General features: G+C 38.4%; 2 protein-coding genes across 15 annotated transcripts in view; both read left to right on the top strand.

Moving 5' to 3' along the window:
- The window catches only part of HEATR5A (HEAT repeat containing 5A), a 59,441-nt gene extending 57,748 nt beyond the window's left edge, over positions 1-1,693 (top strand). For all 6 annotated transcript variants that reach the window (XM_085225160.1, XM_085225159.1, XM_085225161.1 and 3 more), the window contains one exon: positions 61-1,693. In XM_085225160.1, the coding sequence (XP_085081286.1) occupies positions 61-362 (302 nt within the window). In that variant the 3' untranslated portion in view covers positions 363-1,693. The remainder of the gene's footprint in view (positions 1-60) is intronic.
- A 13,992-nt stretch (positions 1,694-15,685) lies between these two features.
- HECTD1 (HECT domain E3 ubiquitin protein ligase 1) overlaps positions 15,686-21,215 on the top strand; it is a 56,984-nt gene continuing 51,454 nt past the window's right edge. For all 9 annotated transcript variants that reach the window (XM_085225155.1, XM_085225152.1, XM_085225154.1 and 6 more), the window contains exons 1-2: positions 15,686-15,823; positions 17,937-18,271. In XM_085225155.1, the coding sequence (XP_085081281.1) occupies positions 18,132-18,271 (140 nt within the window). In that variant the 5' untranslated portion in view covers positions 15,686-15,823; positions 17,937-18,131. The remainder of the gene's footprint in view (positions 15,824-17,936; positions 18,272-21,215) is intronic.

Raw genomic sequence — 21,215 nt, 5'->3', positions numbered from 1 at the left:
TGCAATGTGAGGCAGTTTTTAAAAAGTGTATGTTTTAAGTCCTGTTTTCAATGCTTACAGGTGCTCATTTGGTGACCTGCCTTCTTCCCATCCTTATTTCCTTTCTTTTGGATGAAAATGCCCTGGGTTCTGCTACAAACACAGCAAAAAATCTGCATGAGTTTGCTTTGCAAAATCTGATGCAAATTGGTCCGCAATACTCATCAGTTTTTAAAAAATTAATGGCTTCCTCTCCGACCATGAAGGCCAGGCTCGAGTCAGCTGTAAAGGGCAATCAAGAAAGCATCAAAGTGAAGACTGCTAAATTTGCAAAGAATCCTGGGAAAAGTTCGAGCATTCAGCTGAAGACCAACTTTCTTTGAAGTCTCCTATTTGCACTTTGATATCAACAGCAAAAAATACTCCTTTTAATTTCTAAACAGAGGATTTTTGTGAGTTGTTCTCATGTTTTTCAGTTTGCATTGAAAAATTACAGAAATCTTTTAAGAGAAAACAAAACTCTAGGTGACTGCCTGTTAGTTTAGCAGATTTCTCTAAACAATATGAATAGGACTATCAGAAATAATCTAATCTGTGTTTCTGGATTAAAGTACCAGAAAGATATGTACCTATATTAAAAGTCTTTAGTGAACTTTACAATAGATGTATTTAAGAGCGCCCCACAATTAGCCAAACAGTAAAATTAATTTTGTTTTAAATCGATGTTTGTCAAAAATAAGTTACCCAAATCAATTTTTGGATGCAACTGGGATATAAATTTACTTGCAGGTGGTAATGTATCTTAATTACTAATTTAACACACTGAATTATTAAGTAAGCAGATTAAATATCCTTTTAAACCTTACAATAAATTATTGTTGATCTCAAAAAAATCAGTAAAGGTAACATTAATAGATGTAATCTTAATAACTTCTTGAGCTGGCCAATGTTTAACAAATGCTGTTAAATACAACAGTGCTTCTTCACTGAGGACTCAGTAGTGCTTTACACTGTGTGGGGCTGTTGTGCATCTGTTAGCATTTGCAGGCTTGGTGCCTTGCTGCTTGGCGTAGTCTCACTTTTCAGGATGTATACTTGTGTTAATTCTGTACTGCATTAGCCAGGCAATTGAAGCTCTAATATCTTGTCCATGATGGGACAGCAACTTTAATATACTGTGCCTCAATTCAGACATCTGTTCTACCTGGATGTGTGGTTCCTGATCTTTAACTGATCAAATATATACACGCATCACTATCTATGCATCCCTGCAATGAGAGCTGGATGTATCTGAAGTCAGCTTGTCTTGTGTCAAATGAAGTACAACAAACTCATAATAAGAAGTATTTAATTAACATTTTTATTAAGGAACATATTTTAATATAGAGAAATAACTATTAAAAATTGCAATGGCTATAAAGTATTTTCTACGTATAGTATTGATTTTTTTTTCTTAATACCAGTATTGTCTAAAACAAACACTATTAAACTGAGGATAGTATTTCCCTCTTGATTCTAATTACTTTTTAAAAAAATAAAAAGGAGAGGGAACTGAGAAACACACTGTGACTCAGGAAAAGTGTGATGTACTGTATTTTATTAAAAGTTTTGTATATAAATATAATTGTAAATTGTACAGAATTAACCATTTGACCAAAGCTCTAACAATTCATTTTTCTAATTTACATAAATAAAGCTAATTTTCTTCATTTAAGATTTGTCTTAGTCATTTTACTCAATAGCAGAGGAACTCTAAGGACTTCCATAACAGAAAGAAATGTTTGTACGCTGCTGCATGGAAACTAGAAAGGCAGATCATAGCCAGATGCACCAAAGTTTGTGACCACATGGTAGGTCTTCCTCTGTTCTGCACAATGGTAAGTAAGGGGGATCAGGGAGATATGCATTATATATGTACATACCTATTCTGTGCCAAATGCTGGTATAGGTGATCTATGAGAAGATGGCTGAGATGCCTTCCCTGGAGAACCAGATGTTTGTTCCACATCTTCATTGCAGTCAAATCTGCAAAATAGCGCTGGCTGTGTTGAAAGAGAAGTATGAAGTTTGTCAGTTACTGATCTTGATCTCTTCAGTCACTTCTTTCCCTTTACAGCTGACTTGGTACAGAGGTTTTTCTGTTTGTGGTTTTTCTCCTGGCCACTTCTGGAAAAATCACAGACTTCAGACTTAAGCAACTCAAGTGTTCTGCTGACTGTGGAAGAGGCCAAGTGTATTGCTGAGAATGTTACCTGCTACAGTAGCTGTATGTGGTTACTTTTTTGAGTTGTGTCGTGTAATAACAGCAGCCACCTTTTTGACTTACACTAATTTTTTTAAAATATCATTAATAAAATCTGATAAAATCCTAATTTGCTTTTAAGAAGCACGCTCAAGTTGCAAAAGCACCAAGCTACACTTTTGAAAGCTAGAAGAGCTTTGTCCTGAATGTCTTAAGGAATCTCACTGCAGGAGCTGATATTTTTTAGTCAGACTGCCAAGAGCCATAATTGTGATGTTTCTTGGTCAAGTCATGTAATGATATATGGCAAAGCTCCATTTTGAACATATCTGCATATTGTGAATGCAGAAACAAAAGCAAGATTCATTGAAGAGAACTGCTGCCAAATGTTAATGTTATCAGTGCTTTTCTGTAATCTGCAAAGTAGGATTATATGCATGGGTTTAATCCATGCAGATAATTTATCCACATAAATAGTAAAAGTACCTCTGCCCTGAGCTGTGCTTTATTATGTGCACTTAAAATAACAAGTTGAATGCTCACATGATTAATTTTACTTAAGATTTTATTAATAAATGTTAGAACCTTGTTTCAGTTGGATATCAGATATCCTTGATGCAGTCTTGTCAATTTACTAAGTACCTATCTTTTTTTTTTTTTTTTTTTTTTTTTTTTCCCTGAAAAGGCAAGAAAGACCACAAAGTAGTTTTGGCTTTAATTCTACTCTTCTCTTCTAAGCATTGCTTAGCTCTGAAGTTCTTATGTTTAAAGAGAGAAATAAAAATAAAGAGCCAACCTTATGCTTAAACCATGAACAAGTCTCACTTTTACTATTTCAGCTTCCTGGCTCATGCCTCTTTGCTGATCATTTGCTGGCTTTTTTTTTTTTTTTTTTTTTTTGCCATCTTTCTATAGGCACCAGTAAACTTCCATCCAGTAATTATTCTGTGCAGCAAAAGTTGTGGCCTGCACGCATGTTCATTTTCTGTTCGCACTGTTTCTTCAAAGTCAAATGCTTTTGTGCAACAAAAGATCCTGCTTATGCCCAACATTGAGTATACATAAATATTACATCACAGAATGCAATATGTGTGATATGCAGTAATCATTTGCAAACAACTTTCTGTTGCCTGCAACAAAACGGAATTAGTCAAAACCATATAAAGGCATTGCACAGCCAGGATGTGGCTGTGTTCAGTTTGAAAGATGTCTGTGGCAATCCACTGAAACAGGCAGCATTTTTAAGCCCAGCACTAAGTCTCTGATTTGCTGTATTCAGCCTGCAGGGTTGCTTGATACAGCGTCCTCTAAAGCTTCATCCCTAATCTTTCTGCTAGGTGCACTCCTTTTTAACTGCAGAATCAGACTCCAGAAGGCAGATGGAGGCATCAAATCTCTGTCCTCTGCGCCTGTGTTCGAGCTGCTTAGTGAATGGCAGCACTCACAGAAGGAAACAAATCACAATGATGAGTACCAGACTTAGTAGATCATGTTCTCTGTAGGCATATTACTATTTGTGCTAAACTATTCATTTACTGCACAGAAAAACCTTCTGTTTCTATAGGTCAAGTTTGCAGGTGACAAGTTTTTTCTGAAATTTGGTGGTAGGAAGCTAAATGTAGTAACAGAAATTGTTTAAAAAAAAAAAATCCTATTGTAAGTTACCACATTTTATGAATCACAATTGTCTAGCCTAAAATTGGATTTTTTTAAGCCAACGTTAAAATTCATGCGTTAAAATTAATGTGAACTATCTCACTGCCAATGAAATGCATTTTCAAATTGCTAAGATGCCTAGCTGCTACGTTTGGGAACTATTTATTTTGTAACGTTCTCTGGAGAAGATTTTGTTTATGGTATTTTTGTAAGTTTTTTATTTATTTATTGCCATGTGCCTCATTCCTCAGCATCTTTTTTTCTGGAAAAACAAAAATAGAAAATTTAGTGTAAGATGTTTCCTGTGTCAGTACAGGCATTAGGGCCTTAGGGATTCTGGAAACCATTTTGATTAATACTTAAAATAGAAGTTTTGTACATTTGAAAATACAACCTAGTATTACAAAGGCAAATGCTCTTAACCTTAATCCTTTTATGCAAGGTTCATGGCAAACAACAAAGAAAAATAATTGTCAAAGCTCTATGTGTGTTTTACAGGTAACAGGTACAGTCATAATGGGATCAAACTTCTGTCACTGAATTTACTTGAAATATAGTTAGAGAAATTAAAAAAAAAAGTCTGTAGGAAATCTCAGTTTTTCTTTTATGATAGTTCATCAAATATGGTAAGCAAGCGATCAAGGATGTCACTGGGAGATGAACAGAGATAAGAGAAAATGTTTTTTCAGGCTGAATATGAGACAAAACTCAGTCTAGCTACAGCTCACTACTTGTGAAAACAGATGTGCTCGCCTGGTTTTTGTTTACTACTGTAGCCATCATTCTAAAACAGACAAATTGCTGAATCTCTATTTTGATTTAATTTGTACTGTGACCAGTTCTGCCTGAGGCATAACTGTCTATAAACAATACTACTGTCTCTTGTGGGCAGTGGGAAGCTATGCTGACTTTTTTTATTCCATATTCTTTCTTGCTCCACTGTGAGGCCAACAAGCCTGGGAATAACAAGAATTTTCAAGCTGTTTGGAGACAGATAGAAATAAAATTGTGTGATCTTTAGCTGCAAGTGATATTTCGTTCTAGGTCCCCTCTAAAAAATACAAAATAAAGAATAGATACACATGGACCTCAGAATGTCAGAGGCTTCTATCCTGATTTTTACACATCAGTTTGGAGAGATGGCAGAAAGGCCATGCACATATCTTTTGTAGGTGCAAAGAAGAAAGATGATCAGTAGGCATAGGTAGGCATTGGTAGGAGATACCAAAGCAGTCTTCTACAGCTGAAGGCAGCTGAGCTTGAGGAAGGTATGAGTGAAAAATCTTTATTCCAAGTTGGCAATTGAAACCAGCCTTACCAGAAGGTTTCTTTAAGTATCTGTTCACAACAGTTGCCTGGTCTGGGATCACATTGCAACACACAGCTCCCACAGCTCATGAACAGAAGATGCATGAATGGTGCTCAGTAAATGCCAGCAGCCTGTATCCATGCCAAGACTTGGTAGTCAAATTCAATTAGACTTTGTGAGATAAGCTCAGTAGATGCATAGACCTGAGCTTGCCTTCAAAGCGGTCTTCACTATAATGTAAACATGTCTTTTTGTCCTTTATGTCTTCCAGAGCAGTGTTTGTTGAAGCCGTCATTCCGTGTGTATTTACTTATTTGCTCAGAGTCCTGCTCAGTTTTGTGTACTTGCAACAACATTCAGAACCATTAACTTAAATGATTCAGGATAAGAAGTGGTGATTCAAAAACACTCCTGAAGCTTTTCTGATCAACGCATAAGTGGAGAGGATGTTGGACTTACAAACTATAGAGCAGAGAGACTACTGAAGCAGATATGAAAGATGGGACTGTTTACTGCAAAGCTTCTGTGAGGGAGAAAGTGAATAGGGAACAGGAACTTACCTTGTTTGCCAAGTACAAACTGAAGCAAGCATTTAAAATCCAGTTTCTGTTCAGGCTAATATCTCAGAACTACATAGAACTTACTGCTAGAGATCATTACTGGTTATGTTCCTTACCTTCAGCCAGCCAACACCCAGCTGTGACTCAGCCAGTGACTTCTGCTCAGGAGAAGTGCTGAGGGCAACATGCCCCAGACAACTGAAACAAGACAGTCTCCCATGAAGGTGGGAGGCCAGAGGCAAGCCACTGGGAAAAGCAGCAGCAGACACCATTACAAAGGTTGCAGAGGAAGCAACAATATTCTTGAGGGATTCTTTTTCAAATCAAATGAATGCTGAAGGTAAAGAACAGGACAGAGAGGAAGGAAGGGCAAAGCAGAACAAAAGAACAGACGCTACTAAGACATCTTAGTAGAGAAAGAAAATAGTAATTAAATCAGTTACTTGGTAAAGTCATTGCTTCAAAATGGCCTGTGTGAGATACATGCCACCCACCTGCTGATGTAACAGCAAGTCAGAAACTCTCCTACTCATTCTCACAAAAGGACACAACTTAAATTCTCAGGAAGGACTGTCAGACAAGCAATCACCTGAAATCTGACAATCAGTCCAACATATTCTTGTTTCCCACTGTACCAAAACAGGTGAGTGTTCCTGTAGGGCTAGTTTACCCTATAGATTTAAGATGCCGCAAAGCTTTTTGTGGTCTCATATTAAAATGATTATTCAATTTCAACTGATTATTGGTTTTTTTTATGAATCACATTTCTGATTTACTCACCTAGGAGGTATGAGCCACGTTAAAATCCCATAATCCCAGTGTTTATGAGTCTACTATTTCACAGCTTCATAGCTGACTAGAATCCTATACATACTTTACATATGAAACTATTCAGATTTGTAAAGTTTCCACAATTTTATTTGTTCTGTTTTGCTGTGTCCATTATTCATAATCAGGAAATAAATAGACTGTCGATCAGCCCTGTAAATCAAAGCGAAACACTTTGTACTGTGCAGTGCAGGATGAGGCAACTTAATGACATTATTATAAGAAGTAATGGAAACTTACATACATGTAATACTGAGAATCTATACCTGTTGACAACATATATAAGCAGCTGTAAATTGATCATATTCTCTATGGTTTCTAAGCAAACTACAAAAACAGCCAGAATACAGACAATCAGAAAGCTGTGCTGCTTGCACAGAAATATGAAAATGATTAAATAGTATGCAAAGCAGGAAGAGAAGTTTGAAAATTATGTAATTTACCAACTGCAACAGCAGACACTCAATCTTGTTCTCATTGTCTTCTGAGTATTGGTTACAACATCCAAACACACATACTTTGTGTTTTCACTAAAAGATTTTGAAACTACTTAGGAGGAGTTACGTGAGTTGCAAAATTTTGCCACTGTTCCTAGATTAGGATTTTAACCTCAAACAGTAGTTACTCTTTGCATTTTGGATGATTTTCAGAGATCAGAAAAAATTCAAAGAGAAATGTGAAGTGCTTGCTATTGTTCAGTGGCAAATGAGCTTTTCTGGGGCAGGTAAATGAGAACAGAGTGCACTTACTGGTTCCTGCTTATTGTAATCCCAGGGGAACTGACAACTATCTCTAATTGCTGGCAGCACCTCAGTTCCTTGAGGGCAGGGAAGAGAGGGTAAATATCTCTAGTCTTTAACTGTGACTTGTTCCTACTCCCCTCTTCTGAAGAGATTTAAACTGTTAGTTTGCACAAAGTGGGGCCTGAGAGAGGAACTGATTTTCAAAAGCACAAATAAGTGTGCAAGCGTCCCTTTTGGATGAGAGGAGAAATAGAAACCAAATCATGGAGATATAAGAAAATGCTTTTTGCAAAGACTGAATATTGCTGTGCCACTGTCCATTTCCCAACTAGCACACCCAGCTGAAAATGTCTAACTTACCAGCAAAGTGACAGCTTTGTGGCCCTTTATAGAAATAGATCGAGGTCACAGGGATTGTTGTCCTGCAAATAACCCCACAATGGATATAGATTACTACTAGAAGACAGTAAAGAGACAGACATTCCATTTATAGAAAAGTTGTGTATCACTTTATATAGTTATGAATGTTTTGATGCTTGCATCTTCTAGCCATTTTAGGAGACATGGAGGTATCAGTCCCAGGATCCTGTTTCTTACTATCACTGTTAATCAAGGTAGAGAGGAAAAGCAGATAGGGCTTCAATCTTGAAGTCTGTCATCATCTTTATTATTTAAAACATGATATCCTGTTGCTATAGTATATTTCTTGCTGAAGTATACATGATTTGCCTAATGCTGAATACAGAAGTCTCATCTTTCTTACCTGACACCAAGAGAAATCTCTGACTTTCAAGCACACTTAGGGGCTAACTTCTGCACCCAGTTACATGTAAAAACATCTACTGATTTCATCTTGAATTTCATGTATTGGTAGTGTACAATATTGTGATGAAGAACATGATTTACCTCTAAATATCTGTCTTAAAACTGCTTCCTGAGACCACCTGTGTGAGATAACCGGCAAGTATATTTGCATGTGACCTCTGTAGCACATAACCAGTTTTTTGAAAACATTGCTTATTGCTTTCCCATAGAATTACTACTAATGCTACAGGCTGGGCAGTCTTGCTTGGTAGAGGCACCAGCCCTGCCTGTGAGACTGGACTGGATTCTGGCTTTGATTTGTTATCTCAGTTTCCCAATATGGAAAGAATCTCTGACATGGTGTAAACTGGAAAGGCTAGTTCCTTCTTAGCTGTGCTCCCCTTCTTTCCAGCACAGGTAGCGAATCTTTCCCTCTGGGTATATCCTCAGTGTCTTGGTGAATCATCCCTGGGCCGTGAGACGCAAGCTGGCTTATATCTACCCTCTATTTCACTGCAGATGCAGATTAACTTCTTCATTTCTCTTGGCTTTCTTTGCACAATGAAAAGTTTGTTGAGTATAACTGGGAGATTACTAACATGTGGAAGTGGGGATCTGGGACTTCAGAGTTAAAATACTAAACACCTTATTAGAGTGGACTATGTTACTCTCAGATCTGCTTTTAACCCCTTCTCTGATGGGTTAAATGTCAAATCATACATTTTCTGTTTACAGAACTCTGTGTGGATACATCTTTTATCATACATGCATAAGCAGGAAGGCTTAAACTTCAGCAGAGGCCTTTCTATCATTTTGATAATAAAAATTCCTACCGATGATGTAGATTCTCCACTAGTGAATACCTGGGAATCGGTAGCACAAAATTCAGCAGCCCTAGGCTGAGCAGTGACTGGGACACAGACTAATCATTTTGATTAAGAGCTATAATTATATACATGAGAAACTACTTCAAAAATTAGGCAAATATTTCTAATAAATAAGTTGGCCCAAACCTTATTGATATCAAGTAGAACTGTATTTCTTTACAATAATTTGGTCTGCTGTTTTTAAGGCTGGCACTGTATGAAGAAACTGGGTAGAAAACACTCTTGCTTCATTGCAGGCTCAGACACATAGTACTTAGTTATTTTAATAAGTTACCTGTGTTCACTGTGACAAATGTTTACACAGAAATTTATATGAACAGCAAAACCCTAACAAGCTAATATTTTATAGGAAAACAACAACAACACCCTAACTCTATAACATAGAAAAAATAGTAAAAGCATGTACAAAATGCTTGCCTAATAAATCAGTGCTGGTGTCTTACCATAAGAAAATAAGAGTCATTGAAAACAGGTCACTGAGAAAAATCTTACCTCCCACTAGACCAGGATGCCCAAAACCCCAAACAACCTGGCCCCCAGCCTCACAGGAGGGGTGCCCCAGCCCTCTGAATCATCTCCTTCAACGTGCTGGTCATCCTAAGTTGACATTCTTTTGTCTCTCTTTGCAAACTCATGCTCCCATTTTTAGTCAGTTCTATTTAATACATTTGTCACTTGTGAACAAGTCCAAAGGTTGCAGTGAAGGCCAAATTCCAAAACAGATACAATTTGATCTGTATTTATTAAAAAAAAAACTGAGTTAAGAGAAAATCAGATACACAGTCTACTACCTGTAATACATTCCTTGGGGAACATAAGTACAGGAATAGGACTTGAAGGCCTGCAGAGATCTATTTTCACCTTTCTACTACAATTCTAAACTAGGTAATTTCTTCACTTCTGACAAAGATTTAAGCTGTATGGAATGGCAGCTTTCCAGTAGACCAGCCAATCTGAGGTTTAATTGAGGAGTACACATCACATTTCCAAAAGAATAAACCATCATGAAACTACAGTACTTTCTAATTTTTCCACAAGATTATAAGGGAAAGCAATTTTTCCTTTTTAGTAAATTACACAATTTTTATGTTGTCTGTCTCAAGTGCCATAGCACAATTCTAGTATTGAACTTTGCCATGTTCCAACATAATAATGAGTTATCTTTTCCTGGTTTGAATCAAGAATGCAGCTCTTACAGTTTAGTAAGTAATCTACTAATTCAGGTTTTAAGAATTCAAGCTTGTTTCTCCTTTTTGCATGTCAAAACATTTTTCAGAGGTGAATGAGGCATAATTTAATTATAAGAAAAGTAAAAGGTATTAGAAAGGTTTTAAGTCTGTAAAAATTGCACTCTTGCCAATAAAACTCCACATAGCTTTGGGCTTTTAATCCACAAATATAAAATAACCATTTGGTAATTAAGACCCTTCATTCTCATTGTGCATCTTCTCCCCAACACAGATCACTGAAGTTAATTTGTAATATTTCATTCATACTTTGGGAGTCACATCAAAGCTTGGTAGGGTTACATGCATGCTTTAGTTACATAACAACGGAATAAAACTAGAAGGAACAAATCTCAAATCTCAATTTTCTGATTCAGAATGTAATAACCTAGCACTTGCCATTAAGAATTTTTAGAAATACTATGACCTGAGGTGCTGATCTTTGCTTGCATTTGTCTTGGATTTAGATTTATTGGCATTGCATATGTTACTGGTAGATGGGGTACAGTTATACCCTGAGATACAGAACTGCTGTCTAATTTCTGCCTCCCTTTCCTTTTTGCAATCAGAGGTGCAAGGGACATGAGTGATGGCAAGCTGTGACAAGGAGTTACTTTCTATTGTATGTAAGTGATATATGTAAACTAAGATAAAAGGAATTAAGCAGTATGAAGTTCACCACTTCTTACTACCTAGCCTTGAACAATAAAACAGTGAATTTATACTTAATAAATAAATACATCCACAAAGATGAGTTAACTTAGGAAAAAAAGCACTATACTTCATATGTTTTTGAATCGTTTCACAAAAAGAAAGAGAAGGTAATACTGGAGTATCTGCACTTTTCTAAAATCTATGTTCTTTTGTATGTTAATTCACTCAATTCTGACAATAAGAACATCCCTGGAAGTTGAAACTGAGGAAGAGTCTAACAAAAAGAGTAATGACTCAGCTGTGTGCTTTCATAAACACCAGTATGTCACTCATACATTTATCACGTCAACATTAGTAACACGCTCACCACATCGACATGTGTAATTGCAACATTTGAACTACCAAACAGGCAGCCTCTCACACAGTGCTTGTTACAGCGGATTGCATAAGACTGCACAAAGTAAACACACCATGCTTTACAGCTCACATACAATTGTTCTGTGATTGCCATTGTTGCAAAATTCAGTACTTGCTTTTGGAAAGTCAAGACGCTGACACTATGTTTGTGCTCACCAGTACAGCAGTGAAGTAGCTATGAAGGGAAAATGATAATATAGGAAAATTAAAATAAAAAGCTTTCACCAATTGCATTTTACTTACAAAAAAACAAACACCCTCTCTCCCCCCAAAAAACCACCTAAGTTTTCTAGAAGAAAATATTTTTAACAATATGCTTAAGAAGTAAATTAGTTTAAGCAACCAAATTCTATAAAACTAAATCTTGCTTGTTACAGCAAACAAGTTTCTGCCCTTGGTAATTTCCGGCCTCCTTGTTTTGAAAAGTGTAGTCAGCATTTATTAACTTTTTAAAAGTATGACATTCATTAAGAAAACAAAATGTGTAGTATGGAATTACTCACATGTTGTCTCAGGAGTAGTAGGATCCTTCAGTGTTTCCTACTACACTGCTGTGTGAGTGGCAGAGAAAAATTGTTAAAGCAAAAGGATAAATAATCTGCAAATATCCTGTTTTATTTGGCTGGCCTTTAGCATAAACGAATCAATTACATTTGTGGAGGTGTTCAGGGTCTGTTTATGGTACATTGATCTATTTACCCTAGAGGAGTGATATTTTTGGAAATGTCAGCTTGGCATGTGCACAAAGTTAGGCAGCAAGGTTAACAAAAACAGAAATTATATTAGGCTCTACCTTCTATATCAATTAAAAATATACAGGAATTTAAGATGTCTTGTTCTGTTTTAATTGTAGGTGTACTTCACTTTAATTTTGGCAAGAGTTTTATATTTTCTATAACAAAACACTAATCATTCCCAGCCCAAGTTTACAATCCTTACTACCACACTGTGACATCAGCATTACTTACAACAGACATTTCCTTCTGCAACCAGTTAACTCTTTATAGAAAACACCAGCCTGAATTAAAAAAAAAAAGCACTAATAAATATTTTTTTGAGCTTCAAGTAAAATAAAGATAATATTTTTCCATTCTGATATTTTTCTAGCCATGTAACTTCTTTCCAAACAGAACCAAAACATTCTGAGAATACCCAAGGTGTCTTCTTACGAAGTAACTGTCTTAAATTGGCTGTTCTTCATAACACACATCAGAATCTTTCTGCATAAGAAATTGTCCAATCCCTGATCTTTGCTACCCTTCCATGACATCCTTCTTTGGAGTCTGTGGGTCTACAATATAGTATTATGCTAGCAACTGCACTGACAATTTCCTTTTTAAGAGAAGTTTTAATTTTCAGGATTTTCAGGTAAGTTTACAGCAAAACCGACGGTCGCTGTCATGCTCTACAAAGCTTGACTCCCTGTGTCCTTGTTACCATTTCACAAAAGCATCCTCACTCATTTACACACGTGGTCTGCTCAAACACTGAGGGATTTTCTTTTACAGTATTTAAGACTTACTATGGTAGCATGTCTAAGCAACTCAGTGTTCCATGTTAAGATATTTCTGACACCAGCCAGCATTACGATCTGGGTATGTTTTTTTGTTGTTGGTTCTTTTTGTCTTGTTGTTGTTGCTTTAAATAAACAAGGAAACAGAGACATGCAGTGACTCAGGGGCTTGGGCAAGGTCATACATGTGTGTGTCAGCTCATAGTAGAATTGAGGTTATTTTTTAACAGAATGAGTAATGCGTACATTGTACACGTATGGTGAACAGCAGCTGTTTTTGCAGGTTTCACACAAATTTCACAGTAATCTTCAAAGAAGTTATGACATATCAGCTCCATTAGTTGTCACTTCAGTATATGGCCTTATTTCTGTTCCATGTCTGACTATGTAAAAATCCTTCTCACCCAACATGCTTCGGCCTAGCACTAACCAAATGAACTGCAAATCTTGGTTTTTGAACTTGGTTCAAATTACTATGAAAACAAATTATTCCATAAAAATGACTTAGGCAGTTATTAATTCCTTCTTACCAGCTAACTGTAGTCTTATTTGCTATGATTTTCCTCACATTAAATAACATAGAACAGTCATTTCTGAAGTGGCAGTTCTAATCTATACAGGTGCTGTATGAAGAGGAAGTTTAAAACAGCTGCTGACAGGCAGTGCTTTGTGTAGTAAATCCAAATGGAGGATCCTCTGACAACTGCTGAAATTATTTGGAATGTCCAAACAGTACATGACACTGAAAGTGTAAATCAGACCTTGAACACATATAAAAAATAATAATCTATGGAGCTGAAATTATGTACTGAGCAGTTCTTGTTATTTATTTATTTATTTACTTTTTCAGATTTAATTCAAAGGGAGGAGAAATCTCCTCATGTGAAAGACAGAACATTAATAAATTCTTATATATTACAAATGAATCACAATGAAAAAAAAAATCCTAATCCATACCTAAAGCTGCAATGGACCTTCTTTAATATTATATATACATACATATACACACACACACACACACACACACATATATATATATCACATGGGGAAATTAATGCAACAGGTCGTGCAAGTATTTTAGACATTTAGGAATGAAGATGTACAGCATTAAAAGCTATTGCCAGTATTTTTAAGCACCATACTCTCATTAAAAAGTATTTTAAACACATCATTTCTGTTCCTGCGTGCACAATATTGTATTTTTGACTTTGCTCCATGGTTGGTCTCTAATTTGATATCCTCATCTTCTGCATGGATAATCCTGTATCTACCACAAAGCAGGAAGTGCAGCCTGCAACAAGAGACGTTTGATTTTAGTTCTCAGTAATTACAACTGAAAAATACCATTTGACTTTGGTCTTCTGGCGAAATTCATAACGTTGCTTTAATTGAAACCTGTTTTCTTCACAATAAAAAGCAAACTATCGTGCGACAGGAGTAGTAAGGTCATGTAACAGATGCAGTTCTCACAAGTTTGGCCTAATTCAGCTGCCACTTCTGTACCAGTGAAAGTGAAAGAAGATCAAGCTTCTAAATTTAAAGACTGCAGACTCAGTTGTCCCAGTGTCTCATGTCCTTAACTTCAAGCCTTTAAGTCTCGTTCACCTCTGAAGGACGAGCATACATGAAGGAGACACTTCTAAACCTCATCAGGACTGGAACAAGTGGCAGTTAAGAGGCACAGTACAGGAAGATACTGAATTGTCTTAGTGAAACAGAAACAGGAACAAGGGAACTATTGTTTCCTATACTGAGAAAAAAAAAGTATTAAAGATAAAACTTTCTGGGCCTGTTTTCACAACACCAAACAACAAAAATATCTGCTTTTGGCAAGTCTTAACAGAGCATGCCTGTTACTGCCTTTTTGTTCAGTGTGTAGTTTGTTTAATTACAGGAAATGTCTATGATGTAGGTAGGAATGACATACAATAATCTTATTTACTGTACTTACATTAATAGGCTTAAATTCCTTAGAAAAACACACTTGAGGATACAGAGATGGAAATCGTTTTAAATTTCCTTTGCACTTTTAGTCCTTCATTTTCTGGCAATATGCAAAATAACTGCGCACCTTAGCACAGCAAGCATCACAGGGAATTTTCTGAGAACTGCCAGCATCCAAACACTACAGCTGCAATACCTCCAACTCACTACAAGATAAAGGGCAAGTCACAACTTGAGATCCTAGGGACCGTTACTGCTACACTTACACTCGCTCAAGCCTGCCACTCCTAATGGATGTACTGCAAGGCGAAATGTAAATTCGTATTTAGGAGAAAAACAGAAAAAAAAATGGCGCGAGTTGAATCATTCCGTAAGCGTAAAATGAAAATCCCTACGCAGGCCGACAGAGCAGCAGGGCGAGGCTCCCCGCGGCAGGCCGTACGGGCACGGCAGGTCCCCCAGCCCGCTCCTCGCTGCCGAAGGCAGCCGGGCCCTGGGGAGGCCAGGCCCAGATGCCGAGGCCGGCACCCCGCCGAGGAGGTCTTGGCGCGGTAGGAAGCCGAGTCTGGGGCTTCCTTCAGGAGCGCGGAGCTCAGCCGAGGCCGGGCACGGCGCGTCACAGCGGAGCGCAGCCAAAGGGAAGGCGCGAAGGCCCCGACCTTCCAGCTTCAAGAGGCCGCCGGCCTCGAAGAGGCGCCGCAGCGCAGCCCAGGGGCGGCCGTGCAGGCGGAAGAGCGGGGCGCTGACGCGACCGTACGAGGCGGCGGAGGCCGTGCCGGCCTGAAGCCGTTCCCCCGCTTCGCCGCTTTAGGGGGCGGCGGGAGACGCGGGCCGCTCTCGCAGCGCCCCTAGCGGCAGCGCGCCCGGCGCCGGCTCCTCCCCGCGGCCGCGGCGCGGCTCCCCCTCCTCCCACCAATCCCGTACCGGGCGGAGCGCCATGGATGCCGCTGGCCGCCGTCTGCTCCGGGGCTCGGGCCGTCGCCGCCGCTTCGCCTCTTCCTCCGCCTCCCCACGGCGCTGAGGAGAGGTCGGCTCTGGCGAAGGGGCTCCGCGAAGCCGAGGTGAGCGACGGGGGCGGGAGAGGCGCGGAGAAACCTTTATCGGCGTCTTTCGCGAGCCGCCGGGCCGGCTCACCCCGCGAGGCCTGCGGCTCGCCGAGAACTCGAGCGTCGCCGCCCGGCCCAGCGGTTCGGTGTCGGGCAGGCCGGGGAGAGCGGGGGCCGAGGCCGAAGCCGAAGCCGCGGCCGAGAGGCGGCGAGTCCCATCCGGGCTTCCTGCGGGAGACAGCGGGGCGGTGCCGCCCGGAGCCCCTCGGGCCGCGCGAGGAGGCGGCGTAAGGAGGCGGTGTGAGGGCCGCTACGGAGCGAGAGGCCGCGAAAATCCCCTCGTGCTGGGCCGGGGCCGATGGGGGTGCGCGCGGGCCCGGGCCGCCGCCGGGTGTGGGTGAGGGCCGCCGCGGCCCGGCCCCTTGCTGTGGTCGTCCTCCCGGGAGCCCGGCGTTGCCCCGCTTGCTGCTCGGCTCTTCGCTGCCGTCTGCCCCCGGCCTCGCCGAGTGCGCGGACGGCAGGTGCTGCGCTAGACTTAGCCCGCTCTCGCTGCCTCTCCTGTGTGTCTCGTTTCTGCTGCCTTCGCTCTTTCTTCCCTCCCTCCTCCCGTGCCCTAACGCCCCCAGCCCCCCGTTTGAGGTTAATCATTTAATCGCCTTAAGGAGAGTGCTATAACTACAACGCGATCTCAGTTGTTATTTTATTTAGTCTAGAATGAGAAATACGGTCTGTAAACTGCTTGGTATTGTCGGCAGCCTTTTCAGTATAGAAAACGGATTTAGTAACATGAATTACTTTTTACAGTTTGCAATTCAGCGAGATTGGAGCAAAACCAAAATATTTGTAGCGGCAAGCAGTTTTTGAGTTATCTGTAATGTCTTTATGGCTTTAAGTGGTAAAAAGTCATATTATTCTACTTTATTTTTGTCACATCTTGGGATTTTAAGCTGTTGTGAAGCAGCACTGCTGCTTCCACGTCCCTTCTCTGTGTAACACCAATATCTGGCTCTGTAAATTCTTGTCTGCCCTTGGTGGAGTTATGTTTTAACTACTAACTCATTAGTAGCAAGTAAACAAGTCAGCAGACTTTGTCCAGATCAGGCCTCTTCCTCCCTCTCCCACATATGCAAGCACCCTGTCCAGTATTCTGTGCTTTCCCATGTGTTTGGTGAACTTACCCTGCTTTTTTTTTTTTTCTTCTTAATAAGCTATACTAAAAATCTTTCTATTGTATTTAGTTTGAAGTTGGTTCATAACCATAAATTTGTTCTAATTTTTATTAAACACTGTGGTCATGCTTGCTTACAGATCAGAAATACTTCCTAGCATTTTTAAGGGACTTTTTTTGGTCTCCAGCTCGCATGTACAACCGTGGCATTGGGCCAACAAATAATGTTGTTTTCCTTATAAGTACATGAATTATTTTAATTATTCACTGTGCTTAAAAAAATGTGACTTGCGTATGCTTTTTTTAGTTAAAAAAGAAACTTAAAAACAGAAGTGATCCTGAAATTATCTTTTTTCTCCTTTGGCTTAAAGAAGCTTCTTTTTATTATGTTTCAGAGCTGTTTTAAAGGATGAAGCATTCAAAAAAGTTTTGTGAAGATTTTTCATCTTTAGTCGTTCATCTCAATTTTTTTTTTGTGCTGTGTAATTTTCATTTGAAGTATGCTTTTGGTGTCTTTTTGTATTGGAATGCTTGAATGGAGAGAGAATCCATCTTCCAGAAAGTTGGGTGGCTTATGAAAAAGAGATATTAAAGGGAATGGAAGAGGCACGACAGCAGTGTTTGTCTTTATATTAGCTCTGAGAACATACAAAATAGTTAAGCATGATTTTTCTGTTTATATTTTAAATTTTGAGTTTCTTATAAGAGAAGGCTTTAAGTCTTGCTTGTCAACTGGATTCAGAGATTTGTTTCCAAGAAAGTGGAGCAAACATATTACAGTTGACTCATAGAGCTTGACAAAGGAAAAAAAAAAAAAAGAAAAAAAAAAAAAAGATTGCTGGTCAGATATTTGGAAGTTGTCTTCACGTCAGCCTGAAAATATGTTGTATGTTTTAGAGGAGAACAAATGCAATACGCTGTGAAGATAATTGTTTTTTTGTCTTTTTTTTCTCTTTTCAGGTGAAAGCTGCAGGAGCCTGGGCTTGCTGAAGAGAGGGGTTAATCGCATTCAACTTTATCTGACTTGAACAATTAAAGGATATTTTTGGTACTTTTAAATTTAAGCAGAGGCGGCTTTTTTTTTTTCTTGTTGGTTGTTTTTTGGTTTGTTTGTTTTTTTTTGGTTTTGTTTTTTTTTTTTTTTTTTGGTAAGCCATGGCAGATGTGGACCCAGACACATTGCTGGAGTGGCTGCAGATGGGTCAGGGAGATGAAAGGGATATGCAGCTAATAGCACTGGAACAGCTATGCATGCTACTTCTGATGTCAGACAACGTAGATCGCTGTTTTGAAACGTAAGTAGTTCTGCCTTTCGTTTGTGGTATGCTGTTTTCCTCTTTTGATAGCCATATATAACCTTAAGCATTCATGGCATTCAACATTATTGAAATTTAACATTTCAAACTTGAAAAACTTTCAGTTTTGAAAATGGTCTTAGAGTCCAAACCTGAGTATCTGTTATGAAATGAAGTGTCTGCTAATGTGTAAAGTACTGTTTTCTAATTACGAATGTAGTGCCATGTGAATGATTCACAGTGCCTGTTCTGACTAATGGTTTTGATTGTTTAATTTAAATAAATGTATTCAGAGTTGCAGGGTGGAAGAATTTATTTTACCTAGTGCTGCTAGAGGAAAAAAACTTTCTATGAGTTAAAACAGTCATGATCACTTCTTGTGTGTGTATGTGTGTGTGTGTATCTATCTATCTATCTATCTATATATGTACTGTGCACTTGCAACGCTTTTCTTAAGAGCTTTTTTGAGCTCTGCAGACCAAAAAGAATCACAGATATTATCTACTTTTTACAGAAATACTTTGCCTTTCTTTGAAGAAGGTTGGTCTTTGCACTGCTCTGTTTCTTGTCTCATCTGTACACCAAGAATCCAGTCCTTGTTCTCACTCCTTTCTTCTATTTGTCTCAAAGTGCTGATGTAACCACTTCTGTTGCTGTGTTTTTGTTACACTACTTCCTGTGAGTAGTGTGAAAAGAGGAGGCAGTAAAAAGAATTGGAGTTTTAGTATTTATTAGCAGTATTGTTACTTTTTTGTTTGGATTGGTTTTTTGTTTGTTTGTTTTAGAAATCTTTCCATCATCTTCCTGAATCTGCTCCATAATCTGAAATGTCTTTCGTGATCTGTTTTGTTGGTTAGTTTTTTTTCTTCCCTCGTTCATGTATTGATCTTCTTGCTTCTCTCCTCCTTTCCACCTTTTCGTTCTCAGTCTCACTTTCCTTTTTTTTCCTTTTTTTTTTTTTTTTTTTTTTGCTTCTCATGGTATGACAGGCATCTTTCACATTTACCTTGCTTCGTAGGTGTGTAGGTTTAGGAGCATTTAGGTGTGTAAGTATTCTAGCCCTATCGAAGAGAACAGCTTTCAGACTGTTAGGGAAGGACATTTGCCCTTCATGACTGTTTTTATTTCAAGAAGTGGAAAATTCATGCATCGTACGTAAAACAAGGATTTCTGATACTTGTGGAATGCTGATCAAAGTCTTGTATGCTGCTTTAGAACTTGAAATTGGCTGAGCTTGGCCTTGAAGGCCTCATGGGTGAAATTTTGGAATTGAAAGAGACAGTAGAGTGATGCATTGGACTTTGTACCTGTCCCTGTGGATAATGCTATGCTTTCAGCATTAGCTGAAATAGTGAAATAGTGACTTATTTATTTACCTCTATAAAAAAGAGAATTTGATAATTCAGAATGATTTTTTTCAGTCAAATTCAAGCAAACTTTCTACTTGAACTATTTGATCTTGAACACAAATACAATTATGGGAATAAACATTTGAATAGATATCTTCTGTATATTTGAAAATCAGCAACAAAATGCCAGCTTTTAAAATATAAAGTAGTGGTGGGTTTTGTATCTTTTTTTGGAGCCGACTTTCCTTTCAAAATAAATGAATTCAGTAGTCCTAAATGTTTTTTTGTTTTGTTGTTTTTTGGTTTTTTTTTGTTTTATAGCACATGGAATGAATGCTTTAATATCGCAGAGCTATGGTTTTAAAGTTAATTCTAAACTGTGACAGAAACAACATTGAAAATATCTTTTAGCATTTTTTTTGTTTTGAGTTTCATTATAATTCTGCTGGTCTTCTAATTAGTTGATTTTATTTTTTTATTGTTGTAAACTTCCCTCAAACAGAAAACTGAAGAGAATAAAATGTGAGTTGGAAAGGTGTTATCAGGGTGTGACTGCCAGTTTGTGTGATTTTTTACAGCCAAGTTTCAACTGCTACTTCTAATTGGAACTGTTAGTGCACTGACTGTGGTGATTCTGTGGTGTTCGGTGTGCTAGTAGTAGTTCATCACCTTTCCAAGGAAGAGCTACTGCTCCCGTTTATCATCACTTGCTGCTGCTCATTACGTGCACTAAGGAAGCTGGATGGTTTTCTGCTCTTACAGTGCATAAAAGCAGAGTAGAGAGGTGGCTGATAACTGGTAAAGGTGGAACGGTGTGACTGCAAATATGGGAGAAGTAGAGAGAAGTATACACTCTTCAGTGGAGAGCTTTTCATTAGGTTGTATCACAGCCTACATTTCAAGGTTACTTTCTTTATTTTGAGGCTTCTTGTAAGAAATTGAAAAGTATTTTTTAAATCTTTTCCAAATGAGTTCAAGAAGCCAACATTGTCACATCCTGAAAGAGAGTAATGAAAATAACATCAAGGATTATTTTAAAGTTGCTATTCAGTAATGCTTTTAAAGAAGCAAGAGTAAAAGGGACTATCTGACAGCGCTATTACCAAACACGTTTATCAGTAACTAGTTTTCAAAATGGTTTCAGCTTATGCATGATTTAGAATGTAGACACATTTTTCTGGTAATAAAAAAACCAATCTGTAGACATCAGTGTTTTCTGTTCTGTTAAACCAGGAGAGCGTTCCCAAACTTTTGTATGCTGTGCGGACGTTATTTCAAGATCTTTAAACTGTTTATTGCTGTTCATGGCATTGACTAACAGACTTTTAAGGAAATGTTTCATCTGTTGAATTCAACAATCAAAAGGTGAAATTTAGAAATTATTAATTTATTGGAGAATAAAGTAAAAGTTATTTCAGGCATCAGTGAAAGTGACTTCAATTATTTAGTACCAGTCATCTTTGACACAAGGAATTACTTGCTTTTACAACATAAGAAAAAGTTCATACTTCTACTGGAGTAGATCTGGTGATTAAAAGCTGCATATGGTGAGGACTGACAGAGTGAAACAGGCACATGAAAAATATTGACATGAA

The sequence above is a fragment of the Meleagris gallopavo genome, chromosome 5 (assembly GCF_905368555.1).
Source record: "Meleagris gallopavo chromosome 5, MGAL_WU_HG_1.1, whole genome shotgun sequence".
Lineage (NCBI taxonomy): Eukaryota > Metazoa > Chordata > Aves > Galliformes > Phasianidae > Meleagris > Meleagris gallopavo.
The sequence above is the reverse complement of the archived record's forward strand: the minus strand, read 5'-3'. Positions and strand labels throughout refer to the sequence as shown.